General features: G+C 48.1%; 1 protein-coding gene across 1 annotated transcript in view; it reads left to right on the forward strand.

Annotated features, from left to right (window-relative positions):
• The first annotated feature begins 2401 nt into the window (after nucleotides 1-2401).
• Etv6 (ETS variant transcription factor 6) overlaps nucleotides 2402-25249 on the forward strand; it is a 235550-nt gene continuing 212702 nt past the window's right edge. The window contains exon 1 of the mRNA XM_051155463.1: nucleotides 2402-2666. Coding sequence (XP_051011420.1) covers nucleotides 2634-2666 — 33 coding nt within the window. The 5' untranslated portion in view covers nucleotides 2402-2633. The remainder of the gene's footprint in view (nucleotides 2667-25249) is intronic.

Below are 25249 nucleotides of genomic sequence, written 5' to 3' on the forward strand. Positions count from 1 at the left end.
TTAATTTGGCTGCTCCTTCCCACCTCTGAGGAGCCAGAAGTAATCTGAGACCCTACTGCCAGGCGCAGAAGACTAAACTCAGGGAAAGCCCATCAGCTCCAGTCTCTGCAAAAGTCAGATAAGAGAATCTTCCAGGGCTATAAACAAACAAATAAATGGAGGTTTAAGAACCCCCTCCCCTAGCCGGGCGTGGTGGCACACGCCTTTAATCCCAGCACTCGGGAGGCAGAGGCAGGCAGATCGCTGTGAGTTCGAGGCCAGCCTGGACTACAAAGCGAGTCCAGGACAGCCAAGGCTACACAGAGAGACCCTGTCTTGAAAAACAAAACAAAAACAAAAACAAAGAACCTCCTCCCCCCCAAAGGGAACAAAGGTGAGTCAAACATAGTGACCCAGACTTGTCATCCCAGCACTTGGAAAGTGGAGACAGAATCAAAAGTTCGGGGTAATCCTCTGCTTCAAGTCAAGGCGAACCTGGGACTACAGACTCAAGAAAAATCTAAAAATTGGTTGGGTGTAGTGGTCCATTGGTGGGTGGGTGGGTAATCCCAGCACTCCGGAGGCAGATGGATCTGATCTCAAGGCCAGTCTGATCTACGTTGTGAGATCCTGTCTCAAAACTCAACCCCCAAACCCAACAAAACTCCCTACTAAAAAGCAACAACAAAAAGCTACAAAAGCACAGGAGCAAAGGTATTTGTGAGGGATCGGAATGGACAGATGCAGACATGTTGGGAGCTGGTGTACATAAGACTAAGTGAGTTCTCTGGGGGAACATGACAGCTAGGTGACAAATCTGGTTGTGGTACCTGGAGGTTACCAAAAAAAAAAAAATCCCGTTTTATCAGTTGCTTTCCCACCGCAACTCCTTTAACACATTTCATTTAGAGGGTCCTGATGAGTGCATGAATAGAAGTATTGTTTATGAAAGTCTGAGTACATTTTGTGACACCCGAAAAGTGTGCAGGAAAAAGAAAAAAAAAATCAAGAGTCAGAATGACTTACTAGTTCCAGGCCAGTCAGGGATGCACTGGGAGACCTTGCTTTGAAGCAATCCTGTTCTCCTCCGCGCCCTCCCCTTCCGCCCTCCCCCAAGAAATCAGTAAAGAGGTGAGTCTCGAAAATCCGACTACTACTCAGCAGGGAATATGAATACAATGCATTTATACACATGTGTATTTATGTTTATTTTACCGTCAAAAGACAAAATGGAAGTGCATTTTGTTCATCAGATATTCACACATTACACACTGTATGTAATAGCAGGTTAGATTTTAAACACCATCTTCTGCGGTGGGCATTTTACGAGATTATAAGCAGCAAACAAAACAAAACAAAACAAAACAAACAAAACAAAACAAAAAACCAGAGGGATCAGAAAGCTGGTGCTCGAGGCTGACGCCCCAGCCCCCAAATTCTGGCTGCTCCTCCTCTGCAGGACCCCCGGGCCGTCCCCTCCGCCAATGACCGAGCCGGAGCTGCGGCCCAGGGGAGGGCTGAGATCTGCAGGAACGCGCCCAGTCAACTTTGTAGTCCAGTCACCTACGTCGGTTGGTAGCAGCCGCTGTGGCTTTAAATGGCCGGGGGATTTCGAATCGGGGAAGGCGGGAGGTCAGGCCGAGGGGCGCCCCGCCCGTTGCGTCCCCAGGCCCGAGCGCGGCCTCGCGGCTTTGTCTCCGGCGTCGCGCCCCGCACTTCCCTGTGCTCAGCCTGTAACCCGAGCTCCCATTTCCTGGTGGATTCTCTTAAAGCGGCCGCGGTCGCCGTGCAGAACAAAGGCCATTGTCTCGCTTCCTCCTGCGGCGCCGCGTCCTTCCCGGAAAGCCCCTTCCTAGACCGCGGTTCCCGGTTGCAGCTGCGCCCCGGGGAGCGCACAGAAAAAAAAAAAAAAAACACACCCCACTGTGCGTGGTCCAGGTCCCCACCGAAGGTGCAACCAGGGGATGCGGGAGCGGGATGAACCAGGCTTGCTGATCCTGGGGCCACGCTGCAAGGCTCCCCAAAGGCGTCCTCCTCGGGGCGGCCCCGTGGGCACCCCGGGCCCCTCCCCCCCACCCCGCTCGCCTTTTGATTTCCCCGCGGCCCGCAGTAACCCGAGCTTTTATTTCCTGGTGGCTCCTTTAAGAGGCAGAGCCGGGTGCTGGGAATTCACGTCAGTTTCTGCCCTGAAACTCTCAAGATCAATGAGCAGAGAGCTTTCTCAGTTCTGCCTTTCAGTTTCTCTCTTCCAGGAAGGAAAACATTCGAGAGAGAGAGAGAGAGGGGGGGGGAGGGAGGGAGGGAGGGAGGGAGGGAGCAAGCGAGCGAGCGCAGCGGGAGGGCGGGGGCGGGCGCGCCGGCCGCGGGTGGGAGGAGACACGCGAGGCCGGCCGGCTGCGCCCGGGTCGCCGCGCCGCGACCCGTACACCCCACGCCGTGCTCGGCGGCTCCCACGCCCCCGCGCCGCGCGCCCGTTCCGCGCGTTCCGAAGACGACCCCCCCTCCACCACTCCCGGGGCGGCCGCTGCCGGCGATGCTGCAAGAAACTTCTTAAATGATTGCGTCCCGCTGCCCCGCCGAGCGTTTCTGGGTTGGTGAGAGGAAAGGAAAGTGGAAAAAAACTGAGAACTTCCTGATCCTTCTTGCTGTGAGACATGTCTGAGACTCCTGCTCAGTGTAGCATTAAGGTAACGATCCGGTTCCCCTCCTTCCCCTTGGGCGGTCGGAACCCCCTCGCCCCGGGGCTGCTGGTGCAGTTGCTAGGCTCGAGGGGAATTATTTGGGGCGCGAGGCAAAGAGATGCAGCTCGTGGCAGCGGCTGTACCCTTTAGCGTAACCTTGTTACACCCCTCTCCCGCCGATCCCCTCCTGGGCTCCTGACCCCCCACCCCCTCCACTCTTTCTTTTTGACAATGTAATGCTGCTTTCAGTTGGTAGGAGGAACCCGGGTTGTCTTCAGATCTGTAGAACACCTCCGTAATTAGTGCGCTTAAAAATAAGAAAGGGAAAAGAAAAACTCCCTTCTTATTCCTACGCCTAACATGTGACTAAACTGTAACTTTTGTTGCCGAGGGGTGGTCTTCCTAGGGGAAAAGTTCTATGGGCCCCACAAGGATATATATTCTCTCTCCCCCCCCTCGCCCCCCCAACCCCCACCCCCGGGTTCTATCACACAAGATTTTTACCTCCTCTCTTCTGATTGTGATTGTAAGCCCTCTAGGACAGTCTTGTCAGCTTTTCCTGGGCATTGCACAATGAAAAAAAAAAATTAAACTAAGGTGAATAAAGTTGCTGAATAGTTGTTTTACTCTAGTGCATATGAAAGTTGAGCAATCTGAAAGTAGAAAACTCCTGTGATGCAGGGTGGAAAAGAAGTAGCTAGGCAAAGTGACCTTCCGTGACAGTGCAGAGCCAGCGTTGGAAAGCTGCAGTCTCTGGGCTGGGCTCCCTGGACTTTCTAAGTTCAGGAGGAATATTTGCAAACAGCCCTTGCCTTCCAGGTGTGTGCGCATTTGCGTTCATATACAGTCAGTCTATATTGGCTGCGGTGCTAGAGTTCGTTGCTTTAAAGAAAGTTGTTGTGAAGTTTGCCACCATTGGGAGGCAGGATGATTCGTCTGTCTCCCCCAGTTTTTTTTTTTTTTTTTTCCCATGCTGCAGTTTATTCGGTACTTTAGTTCAAGGTTCCCCCCAGTCACCAGGAGGCAAGCTTTTTGGTCCCTGTGCAAGGTTGAAGTTTCTGAAGTTTTCTTCTAGCTTGGCCTCTTTAATATGTGTCGCTTGGATGGATGCCGCGGAAACAATGCACATCTAACCCGTGTTCTTCTGTGGGGAGTGAGGACAGTCTTACTAGTTTTGACAGGATCTGTGTAAGGTAAACACTGGCTTACTGGGTTTTCAAGATCAAATTCAGACCTCAGTGTTTTGGTTTTTGTTTTTTGTTTTTATCAGGAATGCTGGTTCTAGTTTGAAATAAGGCCGATAGGGGCTTAGAAGGTGCATTGGTGTCTTTGTTTGGTGCCTCACAGAAGAGCCCAGAGGAACTTTTGGGCTTTTGTGTTTGCGCATATCTGGGGTAAGCTTTGGGGCAGTGAGCTCCTCACGAAAGAATTTAGGAGACGGTGATACTTCAGAACCAGTTTCATTTGCAATATAAATTACATTCTTCATCAGGTTCAGGAAAATCTTGTCGTATGGGTAATCAATCTAATTTGCTTCACACCTCAAAACAAAAACAGAGGTAACTAAATAATAGGGTGTTAGGTCAGGAAATTGTGTTTGGCTCCACGGGGATGGGGAATGACCCTGACAGCAGAAAAATCTGGACCAACTGTAGCACAATAGCTTCAGATCGAAAACGCAGGACAGACACTGTCTATGCTGTCACTTCTTCTGGGTTGCCTGCATTCCTGCTGTTCTGATGGGCTCACGGTTGTTGGGCCTGAATGGCTTAGTTCATCACACCCCAGTGGAAAGGAGAGCTAACACCTGTAAGAAGCCAAGCCCCAACAAAGCACATTCTCAAACGTGGTACGGAAGCTGCATGCAATTTATGATATCGTTTCCCCACTTACTGCCTTAGGTTGTTTTTTTAATGTTTTATTTATTTTATTGTTTTAGGGGATGGAACCTAGGGACTTATATTATATGGGATAGCTGAACTCTGGCTTTGTACTGTAACCCAGCCCTCCTATTCTTTTTGGGTGCCTATTTTATTTTATTTTATCAGTGTCATTCAAATGCGTTTGCTACTTTTCACCACCTATGCGAGTAACATTTTTGTTTTGGATTGCTGTTGGTGGAGCCAGTCTGAATATTTTTAGGTGTGTGCGCGTGAAGATGATCTTTCCATAGAGTTGCTTGAGTTTATCACATCCCATAAGTCATGGAGATCCAGGACCAGGATTAGCTCAGGTCACTGGAAAATGCTTCATTTAGTTTTTGGGGTATGGTGCCGTGACAGGGGGCGTGAGAGAAAAAAGTGTTTCCTAGCAAGCCCCAAGTAAGTGGCTTGCTTCCAGGGGCCTTACTTGAGCCGGTGGGTGATAAACTTTTCCTTGGAGTGGAGAATGCAAGAGTCATTGAAGGATGCTGTGCCAAGCTAAAGGCACCAAGGCTGTCTTTGAGCAGTTTCTGTCGCTCCTCCCAAAACCTTCCCTATCTGCTCTCCTGCAGTCCAAACAGCTGGTCAGCGGGCAGTACATTCATTCCTCAGCAGCTGGCCAGATGGAGGCCACCAGAGCCTGGCCAGAGGCAGCCCACAGTGGGGGGGGGGGGGAGGAAGTACTTTGTTTTGAGCCCTGCTCTGCCCAGCTAAGAAAGACCAGAGTCAGATTTGGGTGGAGTTTCCAAGGTGAAAGTTTCTGAGTTGGTCAATCAGTGACACCTTTGTAAAGATCACTTGAGTCCAGGGTGGCTGATGGGAGAGCTCAGGAGGGCCTTCCCTGTGTGTCTTTGCACTGAGGCAGGCCGTCCCTGCTAACAACTTAGAGCAGTTAATGGCAGACACTTTTTTTTTTAACAGGACAAGAGAAGCTTCCCCTTCTAGCCTGGGGTCATCCAGAGTAACACCAAGCCTTGTTAATTCTCTGTGACAGCCTTTCTGTAATTGCGTGGTGGCATTCTGCTCCGGTCCTCACTGGTTGGGGTTGGTTGGTTCATCTCTCTATAAGAAGTCAGATATTTTTTTTGTTTTGTTCCGCCCCTCCCCACTCCCCAACACCCCCGACCCCCAGAAAATTGGGTTAGCCACAGGACAAAGGAAAATCACCTGGCTTTTCCACTGTCACCCTTCATCTTCAGGTCACCTGTGCAGTTTTAAATTCAGCCAAGTGACAGCCAGAAAGTGGTTGTGGCCCAGCGGACACAGGCCTTTTGCGAGGCTTGGCACAGAACTTATCTTGGCTGAGGTGATCCTGCACACAATAAGCTAGTGGCATAATGCCCCTGGCCCTTCCTGTTTTCCTTATCAGTTCTCATTTATAATAGAATAAAGTTCTCATTAAATAATGTTTTTGGGGAGACTGTATAGACTGTATAGATGTCTCTTGCTCCTTGGGGTTAGCAATGGTGACCTACCTTGGTACCACAGTGATCACCTAACTGGCAGCTGGCACAGACTCATTTCTGCCATGTTTGCTGACTCCGAGTGAGGTGTGGGGGCGTGACTGCCCCCTCCTCTCTGTCCACACACCACATCTCATTTAATAAGGTAACCCTACCTTCTCTAAAAGCTCCAGAGCTCTGCCTGGTGTCTGTCCAGAAATTAGAAGAATTTTGATAGGCTAATAATGAACTGATTATTTTGATAATCTCAGAAACTTTCTGCATCTAAGCAAAAGAAAGGAATTGAGGGGAGAGTGGGGGTTCACCCTGTAACCCCTGCACTTGGAAGACTGTACAAGGAGGTTTAGGAGTTCAAGGTCATCATTGCCTACACGGTGTTTACAGGCCATCCTGGACTATCTAAGAGCCTGTCTTTAAAAAATTAAAATTAAGTGGGAAAGAGGGAAGAATGGGAGGACACAAGGGATGGGATAACCATTGAGGTGTAATATGAATAAATTAATAAAATAGAAAAGAAAAGAAAACAACAAAAAAAAATAACAAAAAAAAATTTAAAAAGGAATTGGGTAAGGCAACAAAACTGCTTGAGGGATCCCTATAAAAGGCTTAGGTAGACTAGCAGCTTGTAGGGTCCCCCATTTCTCTTGACAGTAGCATCAAGGAACTTTTTAGAGTTAAGTCAGAGTTCAGAGACCTTAGCCAGACCCTGGGCCACACACTTTCCTTCTTCACAGTTGGGTTCTGAGAGGAAAATGATTGGTTTAGCCCGTGGCTGATGGAACCCGGTTAGAACGCAGGCCCTCAGGGTCTGAGGCCACCACGTCCACATCACATTCTCAGGGTTCACGGTGTGTCTATAAAAGGCCAGGGAAATCTGATACAATAGGCTCTGCTCTCTGGCACTTCCTAGTGTGGTCCATTTTAACCACAAGCCAGCTGGTCTGAGGGCACGGAGCAAGCTATGTGCTATGGAAGATGATGCGTGTGGGAACAGTGGGCTGCGAGGGTCTAGTCAGGTGTGAGAGGAGGAAGTCGTAGGAGGTAGTAGGGATGGAGGGAAGAAAGGCCTGGTGGACTTGCCTTTGTACCACCATTTGCAGAGATGCTGGGATGATGTGTGAGAGTCTGGCAGTTCCAGCGTTGGCTGAACTCACTGGTACCTGTGCTGTCACACATATCACCTCTTGATAAATCCATGGGTGAGCCCCAGGCTTCTTCACCCAGAGTCAGCCAGACCTATTTATACCTTCACTTACTCGTAGTAAGCACTGTCTTTAAGACTCCTGAAGGTAACGGACCTACCTGGCAGCTGGTTCTAGAGTTCCCGTGGAAAGGGGGGGGGGATAAAATGGGGGAACTTGCTCAGCTGTGAGCAGGAGCCCCAGAACTAAGATATGTCTTCAAACACACGGTGCGGGGCAAGGGTAGCTGGGAGTTACGTGTAAAGCAGTTTCATTTTATTACTGGTTTTTAATGGTTGTCGTTGGGTGCGGTTCCCCCAGTTGGGGGGGTCTGTATCTTAGAGAATCTTGGGGGTAAAGTGGGTCATGCTTTTTTCCCCTTTGAATGCCACTTTAGAAAAACAGCACCATGCCTTGGTCTCAGGCAGAATTCGTTGTTGCTGTGTTGTTCCAATAGACTCAAGGAAGCAATATCTGTGGTGTTTATTGAATAGAGTGTGACTTTCTTCAGTGTTCCCACGCCAACAGGGGCCCAGCTTGAAGACTGTTTGTTGCCAAACCTAGTATTTGGGGAAAGAAAGGCTAGACTAAATTAGGGAGAAGTTAGAATTACAGCCTATTAAAAAGTTAACATTTTTATTGATTTTTCTGTAGGTTCAGGAACAGACTAATAAAATAGCATTTATTGGGACATCTCAGAATGAGCCCCATGGATGGCAGGAGGGACTTGGGTTCCATACCATCTATGGCGTAGGAATGAGTACAGCCTTGTGCTTGAAACTGGTTCTTTGGTGTTGAAATATTACCACAAATCTATCATTTGCTCTGTTAATTCTCTGGGTAACCCTTTCATCTTTGACGGTGAAGATATGCAGCGCAGCCAGGCCTGGTCCCAGGGATTTGCAAGTTTTCTAGCAGAAGGAAGAAGGCTTTAGCATGTTAAGTATGGATGCCCCATGTTGATTACGCTAACTGCATGGAGCTCTGTGGCCCGTGGTTATGGAAACTGCAGAACCCTTGCAAACATTTTTGGGAACTTTATAAATTCTTTGTAATTAAAAGTGCTCCATTGGTATTTTGGTGGCTACCCCTCCTAAGACAGCCAGCTCAGGTTTCCAACTCCATAGGGATTTCTCCTCTTTCTGCTTCCTCCTCCTCCTCCTATGCCCCCAGGGCCTCCTTCACCATCACCGCCATCACTGGTTGCACACTAATGCGTGTTGTCCCAGTGTGTCAAACTTAATGACCCCATTCCCTCCTCACAGTCCTTCCTGGAGGCAGTTTTCCTCCCCATTTCACAAATGTGGAGACTGAAGCCAGAGAGGTTAAGTGATGGTGGTCTGCCTCAGATCTCTCAGGCTTGTATGCCTAGTGGCAGTACAAGGCGGAGACACAAGAGGACCGGGTCTGTGGTTCCCAGTGACTACTGTGAGTTATAACCATCTCCAGGAAGCAAATGAGGAAACTCAGGAGTGATAGGGTGATGGGTCATCACCGCAGCAGCTAAGGCGAGAGGCAGGGGTGGAGCCAGCAGAGGTCTTGTGTTCCCTGTCCCTTGTCACTGTCATTACCTTTAGGTACTAGCCAGATGCTCACTCCTAGCCAGTGACCTCTGGATGAACGTCCAGATGAGCCATTAAAAAAACAAAACAAAACAAAGCCCCAAATGACCCCACCAACCAATCCCCCACCCCCCCAAAAAACCCAACCAAAAACCAACAAAACAAAAACCAAACAAGCTTTTATAACTCTCTAGTGATATGTTATCTTCCTGGCTCCATTTTTGACTCCCATGTTTTTTACTCAGAAATCTTTTTTTTTTTTTTCCTATCATACTGTTTCTTATTTTCCCCACTGCTCAATAGTTTCCTCATTAAGTGGTTGGGTATCTGAGGTTGTGTCCTCAGCCTGCCCATCTCAGGGCTAGACACTCTCTTTACTGGCAGTATTCCATCCTTCCCTCTGAACAAGTTTATTCTTCTTCAAGCGTTTTTGCCTAAACCAAGAGTGTCTTTTCCCTCGTAAAGTATTCCTTATGTAAATCATTAACATTGTGTGATTTCTGGGAATCTTTTTGCGATACTTGCAGATATTCCATGATTTTCCATGACTACCCAAGGAATAATCTTTTCTTTCTCCTATATGAGCCTACCCATCCTGGCCTTGTTTTTCCTAGTTTACTTGAATGAAGAGAGACATTTGGTCATCTGACTTCATAAATTTCTTGGTGTGTGTTTGTTCTTGTTTGTTTGTTTTTGGTAACCCCTACCCCTAACCTGGCATTGAGGATTGAACCCAGGTTCTCGTACATGATAAGTAAACAAGAGCTCTACTTTGATGCTATTTCTGTATTTAAATTTTTGTATCCAAATAACTTCAGTAATCAGAGGAGGAAATTTCATAGTTCCGTCAGCTGAAACTTAGTAGAACCACAGAACCCTGCAGGAGCAGCAAGGAAGGATACAGAGGCAGTGTGAGGTGACGTGGTGCAGGCGATGTAAGGACATTAAGCATGCATGATCCAGATGTCCCACAAGGCAAATGAGGAAACTGAGTCTCATCACTTGCCCCAAATCCCATTTTTAAAAATATTTTATTTAATTTTTAATTTACATGCATTGGTGTGAGGGTGTCAGATCTTAGAGTTACAGACAGTTGTCAGCTGCCATGTGGGTGCTGGGAATTGAACCCGAGTCCTTTGGAAGAGCAGGCATTGCTCTTAACCACTGAGCCATCTCTCCAGCCCCCCCCCCCAAATCCCATTTCTAACTGTAGCTAAGCCACAATCAGAATCATGTCCCAGGTACTTGTCCCTCTGACTCTTTGGTAAAGTAGAAGACATAAAATTAAAACAAGAATTCAACAGTGTTGTGTCCCCATTATAAGTCATCTGTAGGGCTAACCTCACCCCTGCCCCATCCTGTGCCGTGTGGCACCCCAGAACTGCAGGTGATGATAGTTCTGGCAGTGACTTTCAACTTAAGTAACTCGATTTAAGAAGTGAAGATAGGATGAAAGATATTTTGGAAAGATACCCAAGGAAAAAGGTTGGCATAAAAATAATGTTTATTTTTAAAAGGCCAAGCTTTTTGTGTCTAGATGGATGATTTATGAGAACACTCCCAAAGGAAGATATGAAAGAACAGGCTCTTGAGGATTTATGTACTCTGTTGGGGGATTTTCTCTTTGTATGTGGGAGTCAGACATAGGGAAACGACCTCATTTCCTGAATGACCCAAAAAGGACACGTTGCCCTGCTGGACTGGTGTGAGTTCTGTCAGCAAATGTGTGCAGGGAGATGCCACCGGATCCTCCCATTTGCTTCTGAATTTAGCTTTAGTTTTGAGTTTTAGTGTGCTGTTCTTTGTTTCTTGCCTGTGAAGTCATCTTCCCTTAAAAGCATTGCCAGTTGTTGGGAAAAGGGCTGCATTTACTGGTGAGGGCTCTCGGGAGGAGAGCAGGCACCGTCGCAGCCCACAGACCTGTGAAACCGGGTTCTGACCTGAACTTGCCCGTGCTACTTAGTCATGAACGTAATAGCTCACCTAAGTGGTGCTATAACCGCCTGTGCCTTCCAGTTGGCGGCCAGCGTAAGGTGTGGATGCAGTGCCTTGTGCTGTTACGGAAAAGCGAGTCTTTCCTCTGATACCTTCACAAGGTGCGAATCTACAAGGGGTGTGAGATTTCAATACCAACATTTTAACAGCTGAGAATTCAGGCGCCCGGAGATGTTCAGGGCGCTGTGAGATGGGTAGGAGCTGCCTGAACCAAGATCCAGGCTGCTCAAGTTGGCTGACTCCCAACATAGTGTTCTTGTCATAGACCCACTGGGTTTCTCACTGGACTAGCGGCACTCAGTCATTGCTCAGAAAAGCCTTTTTTTTTTTTTTTTTTAAACTTTAATTGAGCACAAGCCTTGACAACAGAAGAGAGGAGCCAACTGCAATTAACGTGACAATACTAAACTCCTTTTGTATCTTACAGCAGAGTTTTGAGAGAAATAGCTGATGTAGTTCTGAATAAGTTTCCAGAGATGAAAGAAAGTGGGGAGTTGGAGGGGGTGGGAGACAACAAAAAAAACCCTCTGGAAGTCTTGTGCGGTGGCTTGACTAGTCATTACTCAGTGCTCAGCTATTGGAGTGGCTTCATGGATCTGCTGGTTCATACAGTTGCGTGTGCCTTGTGACTGGGGCGAGGCTGGAAAGGCTTCGATTCCTTAGTCGGCTTTTGTTTCCCAGGCAGTTAGTCCCACGTCTGTCTGACCACAGAGCAGACACTGTGTGTTGTCGGGGTGGTGAGGTTCCAGCTTCCTGAGCTGGGACTAGGTGGCCCTGCGTGGAGTCTTAGTTATCCGGAGGAGTCCTAAAGAGCCAAATTTGTGGCATGGAGGCATGAGAGGGGATTTTTATGCTTCTTGTAGCTGTGACGCGGGAGTGAAGTGCCTCTTTTCAGTAGAGGTTACTGTTTTTGCCATGGACTTAAAAATGCCACCCTGAATATTCCATGTCATATGCATGCTCCACGGGAAGATGAAATATAGACTAGAAAAATGACTTGTGCCCTGTTTTTCCACAGTGGTGGCCTTGTGCAAGCTCTATCCCGGAGCTACTTACCCAGGCAAAAATGACCTTAAAAAAAAACTAGATTGTAGAGATGTTATTATTGTTTGTATGTTTTTATTACCAACATTAATTATACATAATGGGTTTCATTATGGCATTTTCACACATGCGCACAGTGTATTTTGGGACATACCTCTCCCTACTTTCTCTGTCCCCTTTCCACTCCTCATTTATCCCTTTTCAACTAGTCCCCTTTTTGCTTTCATTGTCTCTTTCTTTCTTTCTTTCTTTCTTTCTTTCTTTCTTTCTTTCTTTTCCTTCTTGATAACCCAGTGAGTTCATTAGGGCCGCTACCAGGAACATGGATGAGGGCTTGTTTACAGGAGCCATGGGCAGCTTACCAGTGGCTATACCACTGAAGAAAAGGCCCTTTTTCCATCCTATGAAACAATGAACACACTGTCAGACTTTTGAAGAAAGACGGCTAGAGGGAAGCTGTCCTTTTCCAGTCCTCCCAGGAGCTACTGGTAGAAGTTGGCAGTTTTTCTTCTCAGCTGCCCTGGACCGTCTGCAGTGGGCTATGGCCGACTGCAGTTATTGCTCATAAGAATTATCTGTATAGCTAAGTCAATGAGCCTTGCTTTCATGCATGTCTTCTGCATGTGAGGAAGCTGACTCTTAAGTATTTCCTGGAAGAGATGCGTTGCTGATAAAAATCAGTGTTGTAATTAAAAAAAAAAAAAAAAAAAACCAAACCAAAAACAAAACAAAGCAAAACAGAAAAACAAAAACCCACCCACCAAGCCCCCAACCCCCAGAGAACCGACTGTTTGTCTCCCACGTTACCAGGTTTTCCCAGAGTCCACCTTGCTCTGTAGTGTACATCTAGCTGTGGCCACTGAGGAGCTGACACTGTGAACAAGAAAGGAAGAGGGTGCAGGGCTGTACACTTCAGTGCACTTATGGCTTGAAGGTAGATCCTGGGTCCCCAGGGATAAATTAAGGTTATGGTCAAGGGCAACTTAGGTATAACATTTACCCGTGTGTGTGTGTGTGTGTGTGTGTGTGTGTGTGTGTGTGTGTGTGTGTGTGTCTGTGTCTGTGTCCGTGTTTCTGTGTGTGTCCGTGTGTCCATTCCTGGGTTTGATCCCCAGCACCAAAATAAATGACAAATCATCATTGTCATTGTCTTAAGCCTGATGGTTAGCACTTGGGAAGATCTCCAACAGGTAGGGACAGGATGAAACAGGATGACAGCTTTGTAAACGGGGAGGCTGGGGCTTGGTAAGCTCTTGCCTTGACCATGGTGAGGAATGCGGTCTTGGGACAGAGACGTGTCTACAATGCTTCTTATTAACGTATCATTTGACTTCTCCAGACTGTCAAGTCGGGCCAGATTCTGCAGTATATGCTGGCTCACTGTGGGGTCCAGCTGACTGTTTCTGTGCCTTGACTTGTGTTCATAGACTGGGCACCCTGGGGGCAGAAGTGAGTTTTCTTTGGGGCTCATCATCTGCTTCTGTTTTGGGGCTGCTCTGACTGGTTTTGGAAACGAGGAAGCTCAGAAGGAAGGAATTTCTGGTGCATTTGTGTAGCTGCTGCCTCCTTTTGATGAAGTCTGGGGGGGGGGATTTAGAAATGACGTCATGAATTGAGTGATTGCTTCTTCGAGAACCTCTTGAGACCTGCGCCTCTCCTGACTTAGTGGGTCTTAAATACCCATGGATGTAACAGGCAGTGACAAGGGGACATCAGGTCAGGGGTCACATGACACCTTTTGCTCTGTCTCTTGGTTCCATTCAGCAAAGAGAGTGTGGTGGAACAGGCTTTTAATCCCAGGATTTAGGAGGCAGAGGCAGGTGGATTTCTGAGCTTGAGGCCAGTGTCTATATAATCAGACTCCATCATTTGTGGGTTAGAATCGGTCTTAGTTAGACAGATTTCCCAGTTTGGATAAGTCTCCTCTTCTCTCCAACCTTTAAAACCCAAGTGACCTGACTTGTCTGAGTCTACCTCAAATCCTGATAATGGCCGATTCCACTTGCCTTGGTGTCATCCAGTCCTTTCTGGAGTCTGCTGACTTCTCATCCTTCAGAGTGAGGTGGGACAGGCCAGCTGTTCCCTGCAAGAGTGGAGTTTCCTGTCTGAACTTCTTCACCTTCTGCTCTCTTGTGGCGCCTGTGCTCTGTGGTTGTGCAGGCTGTGTGCAAGGAGGTGAGGGTGTACCTGTGTGCAGGCGGAGGTTGGCTGTAGGTCAGGCAGCTCTGGAACACCAGAGGCTTTTGACAGGGGTCTTGGTGGCCATTAGAGGTCCAGCAGCCTCTAATCCTTTCAGCATTCTCTCACAGTGTCTCTAAGCTCTCTCACCCAGACTGTCAGGGAGATGGGTGAAGGTGTCTATCTCCTTCCCACGCACCCACACCTTTCCTAGTAAGTGCACTCTCCTAAGCTGCTGTGTTACTTATGTTCTCAGTTCTGTGACAGATGCCTGACAAGAAACAAAGTAAGGAAGGGAGGGCCTCCTCAGGCTACATTGAGAGTTCAGTCCCTTAAGGCAGGAATGCAGGGTGGCTGATGTCATTGTCTTAGTGGTCCGGAAACAGTGAGATGAATGGGGGGCCCAGCTCTCTCCTTTGTTCAGACTGAGCCCCCAGCCCTTGGGATGGTTTCACTCACATTCAAGGTTCCCTCTTTTCTTAAACTTCCCTGAAAACACCCTCATATCTATACCCTGGAGAGGTGTGTCCAGCCAGTGAAGTCGGTGGTGGAGAGTAAGCCACCAGAGTGACCTAGTCTTAGAAAAAGAGCATAGAGGGTCAACCAGGGCTATCTATAGCAAGATGCTTTCCCAAAGAAATATCACCCAAAGACCAGCACCAATACCAGCACACATAGCACCTTTGGGGTACAAGACAGATTGTTCTGTGGGGGACATGTGTGAGACAAGGCCTGAAAAGGGGAGAAAAATGCCTTTAAAATACAAGGAAGCCAGGCGAAGAGCCTGGCAGCCAAGGGGAGGACCTTGCCAAGGGCCCAGAGAAGTGAGCTCAGTGGAGCAAGTCCCTGCAAACGTTTGCTAGCCGTTCTGAGAACTTGTCTGCCTTAACAAACGTGGTAAAAAATGGTTAGGCAGAGTCCCTCCAAGGGGAATGCCAGGGTGCGCTTTTGTGGTTAGCCAACATGTTAAGCAGTCTGATTTAAGGGAAAGATGGTCTCTGTGTGTTTTCATTTCAGCTGTGGTCTTAAAAGGCTTACCGTGGAGGAGGGTGTGGGTGGACGGGAACATTGTCCTCTTGCCTCTCGTTGGCTTAGATCTAGGTTACAGGTGAATGTGAGTTCACAGCCTAGCCTATTTCTTCTTTAAAAAACTATTTTTAATTATATTTCATTTTCTTTCTTGTGTGTGTGTACATACGTGCTGTGGCATGCATGTGGAGGTCAGAGGACAGCTTTCGGGGCCTGTGTTCCTTCCTTTTACCATGTGGATCTCAGGGATTGAACTCTGATGGGCAGGCTTGATGACAAGTGCCTTTGCCCACAGGTCTTACCAGCCCCAGCCTGTGTCTTAGGTGCATTTTAGGATGATTTGCAGAAACCATGTGTACACACATACTCGGATTGCCAGGCATTGTGAGACTGTCAGTAAGAATTTGTCCCCCAAATGGATGCCTGTGATTCTTCTTCTTCTTCTTCTTCTCCTCCACCTCCTCCTCCTCCTCCTCCTCCTCCTCCTCCTCCTTCTTCTTCTTCTTCTTCTTTTTGAAACTTCTTCTTAACATTTCATTCTAGTAGGTTCTCCCCTAACCCCTGATTATTTTTGTCAAGTTGGCACAAACTAGAGTTGTTGGAAGAGGGAACCTTGATTGAAGAAATACCTCCACCAGACTGGCCTGGGGGCTTGTCTATAGGGAATTGTCTTGATTAATGACTGTGGCAGGGCCACTGTCCTGGGTTGTATAAGAAAGCAAACTGAGCCAGACCGTGAGCAGCTCTCCTCCATGGCTTCTGCTCCAGTTGCTGCCTCCAGGTTCCGGTTTTGAATTCTTGTCCTGACTTCATGATGGACTGTGACCTGTAAGCAGAGACAGACCCTTTCCTCCCCAAGTTAGTTTGGGCCAGTGCTCTATCACAGCAACAGAAAGCAAACCAGGAGACACCCTTTAATCTTTTGGGGATGTCGAGTGTTGACAAGATGAAGGGGGAAGTTCTCACTACCCTCTGGGCACAGGCGAGGCCAGTGTGGGTCCAGATGACCGCTTAGATTTAGGTTATAGATCTGTGGACACCTGACAGGGTCCTGGGCTCTTGGCCTCGCCTGGCATTTCATCTGCTTTCCTTTTACTGCTTGTGCGGAGCTGCACCTCTTAGCTGGTCCTAGGGCACAAATGCTAGGCTTTGGGGGGAAGTGTACAATTACAGGCTCATTCCTCGTCCGCACCCGTGTAAGCATTGATAGCCTCATAAAGTGCCCCCGGGAGATTTCGCCACTCTCCCACATCTATAAAGCTGATTCTTCGGGTCAGGCGAAGGTTCCCAGGTAAAGCCATGGAAGGCTGAGGCTAAGGAAGGAACACCAGACGTTAGAATTAGCATGCTCTAGGGGGAACGACGTGAGGCCAGCTGACACGGTGCCTTCGTGTGCCGCTTTCAGCTTTAATCAGGACTGTGTGGCATGGCTTGTGATTTCTTGGGCATCTCTCTGCTTCCCCTCCCCACCAGAGTCTATTCTTGTGACTTGGTTTGCATATATGTACATGTATCGCATGTTCCTAGCATCGTAAGTTATAGAAATTACAGTGTAGTCTGCTTTTTAGCATAGAGAGGAAGAGATGGCACAAAACCCAGCCTTGTTGTAGCAAAGAAACCTTACGTATAGATGTAAAATATATCTCCTTGGAGGGTTGGCTTTGTGATGGGCTATAAACGGATTGTTAAACAGCAAGCTGAGGGGCTGTTAGCAAGCTGTCTCTGAGAGCATCTCCGTGGTCTAGTCTGAAAAGGTAATGTGTACATATTGCGGCTATGAAATAGTTTGCCTGTGGTGTTTCTTTGTTGATAGATTGTGTGTGTGTGTGTGCACGCGCACGCTCGCGTGTGCACCTGTGATCAGTTGTGAACAGCCTGAGAAGATAATTTTAAAATGTTATTTGTTCCTAAGTATTTGCATTCTAAACTGGACAGTGTCTGAATCCTGTGTCGCCTTTTAAGAAGCTAGCTTAACTGAATAGGTGTTTGGTCAGCTACAGGGAACGAATCAAGGTAACTTCAAAAAGCCGCGGTATGTTTTATAACACCCTCAAATATAATAACTGCTATAAGGAGTCGTGCAGTGGAATACCCGGGTTAGAGGCAGATCGCCTCCTCAGCAGCAGACGAGGGAGCGTTTGAACTCACAAGTGCAGCAAGGCAGGGTTCCCATTGTGTCTACTCACAGTCAGGTGACGCGGCTGAGAGTGGGTTTGCGCAGGTGCCTGCTGCCGTTGGCTCTGGAGTGGAAGAGTTCTTTCTTGTTACCAGGATGCTTCTAGTACGAGAACAGCTGCTGCGTTAGGAAACAGGTGTCTCTTTTAATCCTCTCACTGGATCAGCTTGCTACCCTGGCAGTGCCTTATTATTACTGTTTTTATTTATTTATTTTTCTCTCCCACGTAAGCCAGCCCCTGCCAGGAGGTGCTGGTGTATGGGATGGGCGCCAGAGGACATGGCAGCTTTTCTTGAGAGAAGTTTCTGTTAGAAGAATCTGCTAACCAGTCGTGCCATAAAGAGAGAGCTGAAAAAAATCGTTTGGTGAATAAATCACAGGGGAGGAGAACAGTAAATAGATGGTGCTGCCAGGTCGCCTCTCCGTTGTTCTTCCAAGGCCAGCGTAAGGCCATCATCACTGCCATAGAAGTGAATGATGACCCTTCTGTCATCTTTGGACTGTGAATAGTCTGATCCACTGTTGCTGCTTTGGTGGTGGTGGTATTTTGAGAGGGCGTCTCCATTAGTACAGGCTGACTTTGAACTTGCTATGTATGTAGCCCCAGGCTAGCCTCAGACTCATAACTCCCCTGCTTCAGCCTCCGGAGTGCAGGGATGACAGGTGTGCACCACCACGTCTGCTTTGTAAGGTTTCTGGATCCAAAGCTTCAAGATGGCTGATGCGCTGTGTTTTCCGGTCAGTAAGGCAATCTAGTTCTTTGTGTTAGACCTGAGGTCCCTACTCTGTTGTTTTGCTGGCTTCTTCTGGCCCTGAGTCACCTTGCTTGCTTTTCCTCCTGCCTGCATTCCTGGGTCTTGTCTTAGTTAGGGTCATGCTGTAGGAGGGTTTTTTTTTTCTCCCTTCTTTAGCTCCTGGAATAACGACTCATGAGACTCAATTATTATTTTACAAATACCTAGGCTGTATAGCTAGGCTCTTCTCTAACTAGCTCTTAACTTAAAATGACCCATTATTTCTATGTTGTTGTTGTTTCGTTTTTGGTTTTTTGAGACTGGGTTTTTCTGTGTAGCCCTGGCTGTCCCGAACTCGCTTTGTAGACCAGACTGGCCTCGAACTCACAGCGATTCACCTGCCTCTGCCTCCCAAGTGCTGGGATTAAAGGCGTGCGCCACCACTGCCCAGCTATTTCTGATTGCATTCTGCCATGTGGCAGGTTAACTGGGCTCAGGCACTATGCATCTGTTGTCACATCTGGCTGGCTGTCTCTGTCTCAGAACCCATTCTCCTGCTGTGTATCCCACCTGTTTCCTGCCTCATATAATGCATAGGTTTTTTAAATTGACAGGTGTTGCAACTGTACAGTGCACAAGAGATTCCTTCTATAGGGCCACTGTTGCTGTGATGAAACATGATGACCAAGTAAACGTGGGGAGGCCATGCTTTATTCTGCTTGTGCTTCCAAGTCGCTGTTCATTATTGAAGGAAATCAGGACAGGAGCTCAAACAAGGCAGGAGCCTGGAGGCAGGAGCTGGTGCAGAGGCCATGGAGGAGTGCTGCTGAATGACTTGCTCAGCCTGCTTTCTCACAGAACTCAGGACCACCGTGCCAAGGCATGGCACCACCCACAATGGGCTGGGATCTCCCCAGGAATCACTAAGTAAGAAAATGCCCACAGGCTTGCCTACAGTCAAATATTATGGAGGCATTTTCTTAATTGAGGATGACTTTAGTTTGTGTCAAGTTGACACAGGCCCCTTCAGTCTAGCTTGGAGTAAGGTTTATTTGTTTGTTTTAAATGAGAGGTTCTTTATACACACACACACACACACACACACACAAACACACACACTCTCACTCTAGTTTGGCCTTAAACTATGTTGCCAAAGCTGACCCTAAACTCCTGATTTTTCCACAGCCACCTCCCAAATACTGGGGTCTCAAGTGCATGTCACCATTCTTGGCTCCGGACTGATTTTCTCTCAGCTCGTTGCTGTGTCATGCAAGGCCCCTGACAGTCTACTCTGTAATACCATCTTCCACAGTCCTTTTCAACACCACAGCCCACTCAGGCAGTACTTCTATTGTCCCAGACCTCAGGCTGAACTTTCATGTCTGGAATCTTCCGCCATCCTCTTTCTCCCTGGTAGCCCTCTTGTTACCCGAAGCCTATTTTTAAAAAAGCCTTCTCTGTGCTTGCCAGGCACGGCATTCCCACAGCTCGTTGAACTTGCCTTTGTGACTGGCAGCGATCCGCTTAGAGATGACTGCCTTATTATTCTCGCTGGTCTGGAAGCCCACACAGGGCAGGGATCTAATGGACTCCTTTTTATATTTTCAGTTTCCAACACAGTGCCTAGAAGAGAGGCAGGATAAGGTCTGATGAACCAAAATAATTTGGGAGGAGACAGGGTCTTGTGTAGCCTAGGCTGGCCTCAAACTAGCCATACAGTAGAGATGACTTGACCTTACCCGGTCTTCCTGTTTCCACATGATGAGTTCTGGGATTACAGGTGTGTGCCATCTCACCCACTTCGCGCAGGCTGGGGGCTGAAACCAGGGCTTTGTGCATGCCAGGCAGGTATTCCATCAGCTAAGCCGTATATCCCTCGTCTTGAATTAGATTTTTGAAACCAGCTAGTGTTTATCTAGCCTCTATTAAGTGGATCCTGGGCTTTATAATATGGAACATGAATTTGTACTGTTGAAGTCCCAGGGAAATTCTCCTTGAGAGTAGAGCAAGGGAACAGCACAACACACATCCAGCCCTAGGGTACACGGCCAACGTGTGCGCATCCACTCATACTTTTGGAGCCCACCCTTTGGGCAGGAACACCGCCTGAGAAAAAGCTCAAGGCTGTGTGTACCAGATGTAGCCCAGATGACGCTGATGAATAGGCCGTGCTCTGGCATAGGTGGACTGGGTCTGGGACAAAGAGCTAATGGATGGTTTTCATAGGCTTCTGCAGTCTGGCTATATCTGGCTGAGAGGCTCTCCCGAGTGAGCTTGCCACTTGCTCCTCTAGTTTGTTCCCTCACCAGCTCTGGTCAGCAGCAATAACCTGGGAGCAGCTCAGTTTCTGGAACCTTCTGTGAAGTTTGTGACTGCCTTTTGAAGTAGAGTATGGCGCTGCCCCTGCTTCTGGGTGGGCATTTCTCAGCTTTCTCTAGAGCCCATGTCACCACCAGTACTGAGAGGAGAGGGTCTTTGGCACTCTTATTCGTTTGATGGCACTGCCTCAGGGGCAAGCCAGCGAGAGTGACTCAGGCACCACAGCACTGGGAAAATGTCTTTGTCTTATCCTTGGTGTGACAGGGAGCCTAGACATTTCTTTCTGCGATGGGCAATACTACGGTGTTTGCTCCTAGAGCCAATTCTCCGGTATCTTAGGGTTACTTGTCTACTCAATAAGATTTCACACAAGTGAAGTTGACCAAATGGGGAAAAAAAAAAAATCTAAGAGACTCCTGCACCTTCCACTCAAGCCCGGAAAGACTCATCTTTTCTTTTCAGTTGTTGCCGTTGATTGACTGATAGCCGGGGAAACAGACCATTAAGTTGTGGGAGACGTTCCAACTTCCTGAACCCAAGCAGACCCCAGCACAGATCCTTGGATAGTTCCCGCTCAAACTGTGCCAGTTTTTCCTGGTCACCTGCCAGGGACTCTCTCCCAGACTCACACTGCAGCTGCCTGCTGGCCCTGCTGCCCTTGACCTCACCTTGGCCACAGGTGAGAAGGTTCCCCACACCGCTTTCCTTCGCAGTCTGCTCAGGGACTCTGGATTCCTTTAGTCTCTCTCACATAGATTCAAATGAGGTTCAAGTACTCAGTCAGTTGGTGGAACTTATCTTTCGGCCATGTCACGAGAAGAAAATTCTAGACCCGTGTGCAAATATGAAAGTGCATGCATCAAAAGCTGCCAAGGTAGAGGGTGGTTACTAAGGGCGTGTGGACACTGCCCTGGTTTCCTTCAGCCTTTGACAGCATGGTGCTGTCAAGTTTCTTTTTACAAGTATTCCTGAAAGCCTAGGTCAGGGCCTTTACTGCCAAGGCTGTTCCTTCTACTTCCACCATTACCAGGCACAGAGGTCAGACAAGGGGAAGACCCAGGCTCAGCGTTTGTTCCCACTAGTAAGTGACACTCTCATCTTGAGACTACCCCCTATTTACTTCTGTGGCAGTTTGCCATCTTTGTTCTAATAACAGACTTTTGAACCTCCATGATTAAGAGGGATTGATACCGATTCACTTGAGGTTGCTTTAAAATTGATCTGCCACAGAGGAGAGCTCAGGCCTTTTTCTTTTGTTAATAGATTTTATTTTGAGGTTTTCACTCATGTATATCATTGTACTTTGCTCTCTTGCTTGCCTCCCCCAACTCAGTTTTCCTCCCCAGCTCTTGTTGGTCCTCTCCTGCCCCAAATAGCCCCTCTTCTGTCCTCATATGTATGGATCAGGTATGAATATGATATATATATGTATATATAAATGCATGATGTATTTAGTTTCTGCGTATGAGAGGAAAGGTAACATTTGTTTGGTAGGACTCCTATCTTCTTCTTCCTTTGGCTTGGTTGGCAATGTTTGTGATTAGGTGTTGAATCCAAAGAGAATACCAAAGTGGGGAAGGCCACCCTTCTGTGTCCCCGCCCCAGCAAAAGTTAAATCTGTATTTAAGATGTGCTGAAGGTCTTCTTAATTGCCTTTCATCTTTCTCCCTCCTTCAGCCTCACTATCAGTGGTCTTCTGTGTGACAGCAGTTCCCAAAGATGCTACAGTGCCAAGGGTCTTCCCTGGATTTCCTTCTTTTATGCTCCCTGGCTGGTGTTGAGAAGGTGGTTAGTGTGTCTTCCCTTTGTAACAAGTTGCAGGACACTTATGCCTCATGCTTCAGGACAGAATCTGAGATCAGGAAGGAGCCCCTCCCACCATGGTATCATTGCACAATCTCCCAGCCAGGTGTGCTGCCTCTGGTAAACACACATACACACACACACACACACACACACACACACACACACACACACACACACACACACCACACCACACCCACACACACCGCACCCCCACACACACCCCCATACCCCCACCCCCCACCCTCCCCCCACTCCCCCACACCACCCCACACACACCGCCCCCCCCCACACCCATCCCCCACCTCCCACCCTCCCCCCACACCCCCCCCACCACACCACACACACACCACCACCACCCCCCACCACCACTGCAACCACCCCCCACACACCCATGACCCCCACCTCCCACCCTCCCCCACCCCCCCCCACACCACACACACACACCACACCACCCCACACACACACTGCACCCCCCCACACACACCCATACCCCCACCTCCCACCCTCCCCCACACCCCCCCACACCACACACACACACACCACACCACCCACACACACACTGCACCCCCCCCACACACCCATACCCCCACCCTCCCCCACACCGCCCCCACCTACCACCACACACCCCCCCCCACCACACACACACACACACACACACACACACACTACACTTTTTAAGATGTTTCCAATCTTGCTTCTGGGCTGTGCTTTAGTTCCTATACCATTTCAAGCTCACTCATGTGTAGAGCATCAATACATACAGTTCACAGATCCTGGAAGCACCTCTCACCAGATGGCCTGCACTTGCCAGCCTCAGATTTGTTCTTAAGGGGCTGGGAAGTTTCGTCTAAAAGAAGCTGAGGGAGGAATGAGGGACACGGATGGACTTTTTTGTTTTGTATTAGGGCCAGGCTGAGGAGCCTCTGGTGCAGCGGGATAATTACCAGTGATTCCCAGGCTGCCACTGCCTTCCTTCGCATCTATCTCCTGTGGCGCAGCACTTCCTTCTGTCTCTATTATTAGCTTCCTTGGCTTTAACCATTCAGTTCTCCAGCTCTCCTCATACTCTTCCTCCTCCCACTTCCGCCCTTCAGGAGCCGCCTCTCATATTCCGTGTCTGCTGGAGCCTTTCTTGGTTAATACAAAATAATTGTGTTTCTCCTTTGCATCTCGCATCATTCATATCCCCCACCCCAAATAGACACCGTCAACCTCTGGCACATCACATGTGGCTGGCACATGTTCGAAGCAGATAGTGCCCGAGTGGGTTTTTCCAAAATGGGTGTCTGCAGCACTCTGAGGGCTTCTGTCCCAACAGCCATGCACTCACTGTCCTACCATCTTCTGGTCCCTTCTTCACGTGGAAGGTTCTGCCTCAGTTACACTCATTTCCCAAATAACCTCTTTCTGCCTAATGTGTCCATTCCATCGTTTTTTGTTTTATCTTTCCCCATGAACTCCTCTTATCTTTGATTGCCTGACTTCGCTAAGTTGACATAATTGTGAGTATTGTGTATCAAGCATGCCCTTTCAAGTAATAAGGAGTATTGGCTTGAGGGGGCAGCTTTTAATACCATAATAAGTTTGTCATAACTGAGAACAAGTTCATGTGATTTTTAGAGTGACACCTTACAGGTTGCTCTTTTTCTTTGCAGCTGTGTCATGTGACGACTCTTACTTGGTTGGGGGCGAGAAACCCAGTTTTAACTACTGCTGTACCTGTCTTCCAAATAATGGTTTTTGGAACTAATTGTTGTAATTTTCGCATCTAGTCATTTGTAGGTGTTCAGATTTTGTTGTTTTATTTTAAGACAAGGGGTCACTGTGTATCCCTGGCTGGTCTGGGACGTGATATGTAGCCCAGTTCCTGCCTTCCTCCTGAATGCCTTAGGATTACAGGCGTGCGCCAGGCATGAATCCGAGCTCTGTGTCATTCTTTTACCTCCAGCGCTTGGGATCAAATTTAGAGCCTTGAGTATGGTAGGCAGGCATTAACCACAGAGCTACCCCACTGGCTCTTAGAGATTTAACGTTTACAATGGCTTACGGTATGGCATTAGTCTAACAGGAACTCTACTTTTTTCTCTTCATAACAGAGTTTATGATGTGTGCTGGCTGGATTTAAGTAGTAAAACTGCATTTCTGGAAATCGGTTTCCCTAGTCACACTTTTCCTGAGGTAGCCATAGTCTTTGACCCTTCGTTACATGTTAATGCAGTGCACTTTGCGCTCAGAGGAGAGGGGAGGAGAAGGAGGGAGGTCACTTGGTCCTCTTCTACTGCGGCACACTGTCATTTTAGGAAAGGAAACAGAATGGGTGAGAGCAGTTAGGGAGATGGCTTTTAGGATCAGTTTTAAGACCAAGACAGACATTGCCGGGTGTGGTGGCGCACGCCTTTACTCCCAGCATTTGGGAGGTAGAGGCAGGCGGATCAGTGTGAGTTCGAGGCCAGTCTGGCCTTCAAAGCAAGTCCAGGACAACTAAGGCTACACAGAGAGACCTTGTCTTGAGAAAAAAAAAAAAGACCAGGACAGATACATACTAGTACCCTCTGGTAAATGACAAATAACCGTTAAGAGACACTAAAATGAATAGGTGAACAATCCTACGTAGCAGGTGACAATTCTGTAAGCTTTACATTTTGAAATGTGCCAGGTACTCCTGGGTCTATTCATTGGCAATAAAGAACCACTATTGTTTTTATTAAAACCATGCATAACTGTATGTATGTATGTGTGTGTGTATGTTGGAGACAGGGTCTCTTATGTAGTCCTAGTTGTTCCAGAACTCAAGATGTAGACTAGGCTGTCCTCGAACTCACAGATCCTTCTGAATGCTGGGATTAAAGGTGTGCTCCACCATGTCTTCCTGGTGCTGTATATAGAGAGAGTTGCATGGGCAGGGGTTGAGAGACTTTGTTGTTTTTGCTTGTCTGCCTTTCTCCCAGAAGTGATGGAATGAACCCAAACTGTAATTGCGCTGTGGCTTTCTCTCTCACAGGAGAGGGCCAGGTCCTTCCCCAGTTAACATCTTAGAAGGAGCGGGGAGGGGGGAGCCGATGGCTTAGCAGAACAGTAGCAGCTGGCTTCTGCAGCAGCCCTGGAACAGGGAGGAGTCATCAGTCTAGACTTGGGGGTCCAGAGCTGTTTGATTTGTTGGGGTTGGAAACTGGGCTTCCA

This window comes from Acomys russatus, chromosome 13 (genome assembly GCF_903995435.1).
Source record: "Acomys russatus chromosome 13, mAcoRus1.1, whole genome shotgun sequence".
Classification (NCBI taxonomy): Eukaryota; Metazoa; Chordata; class Mammalia; order Rodentia; family Muridae; genus Acomys; species Acomys russatus.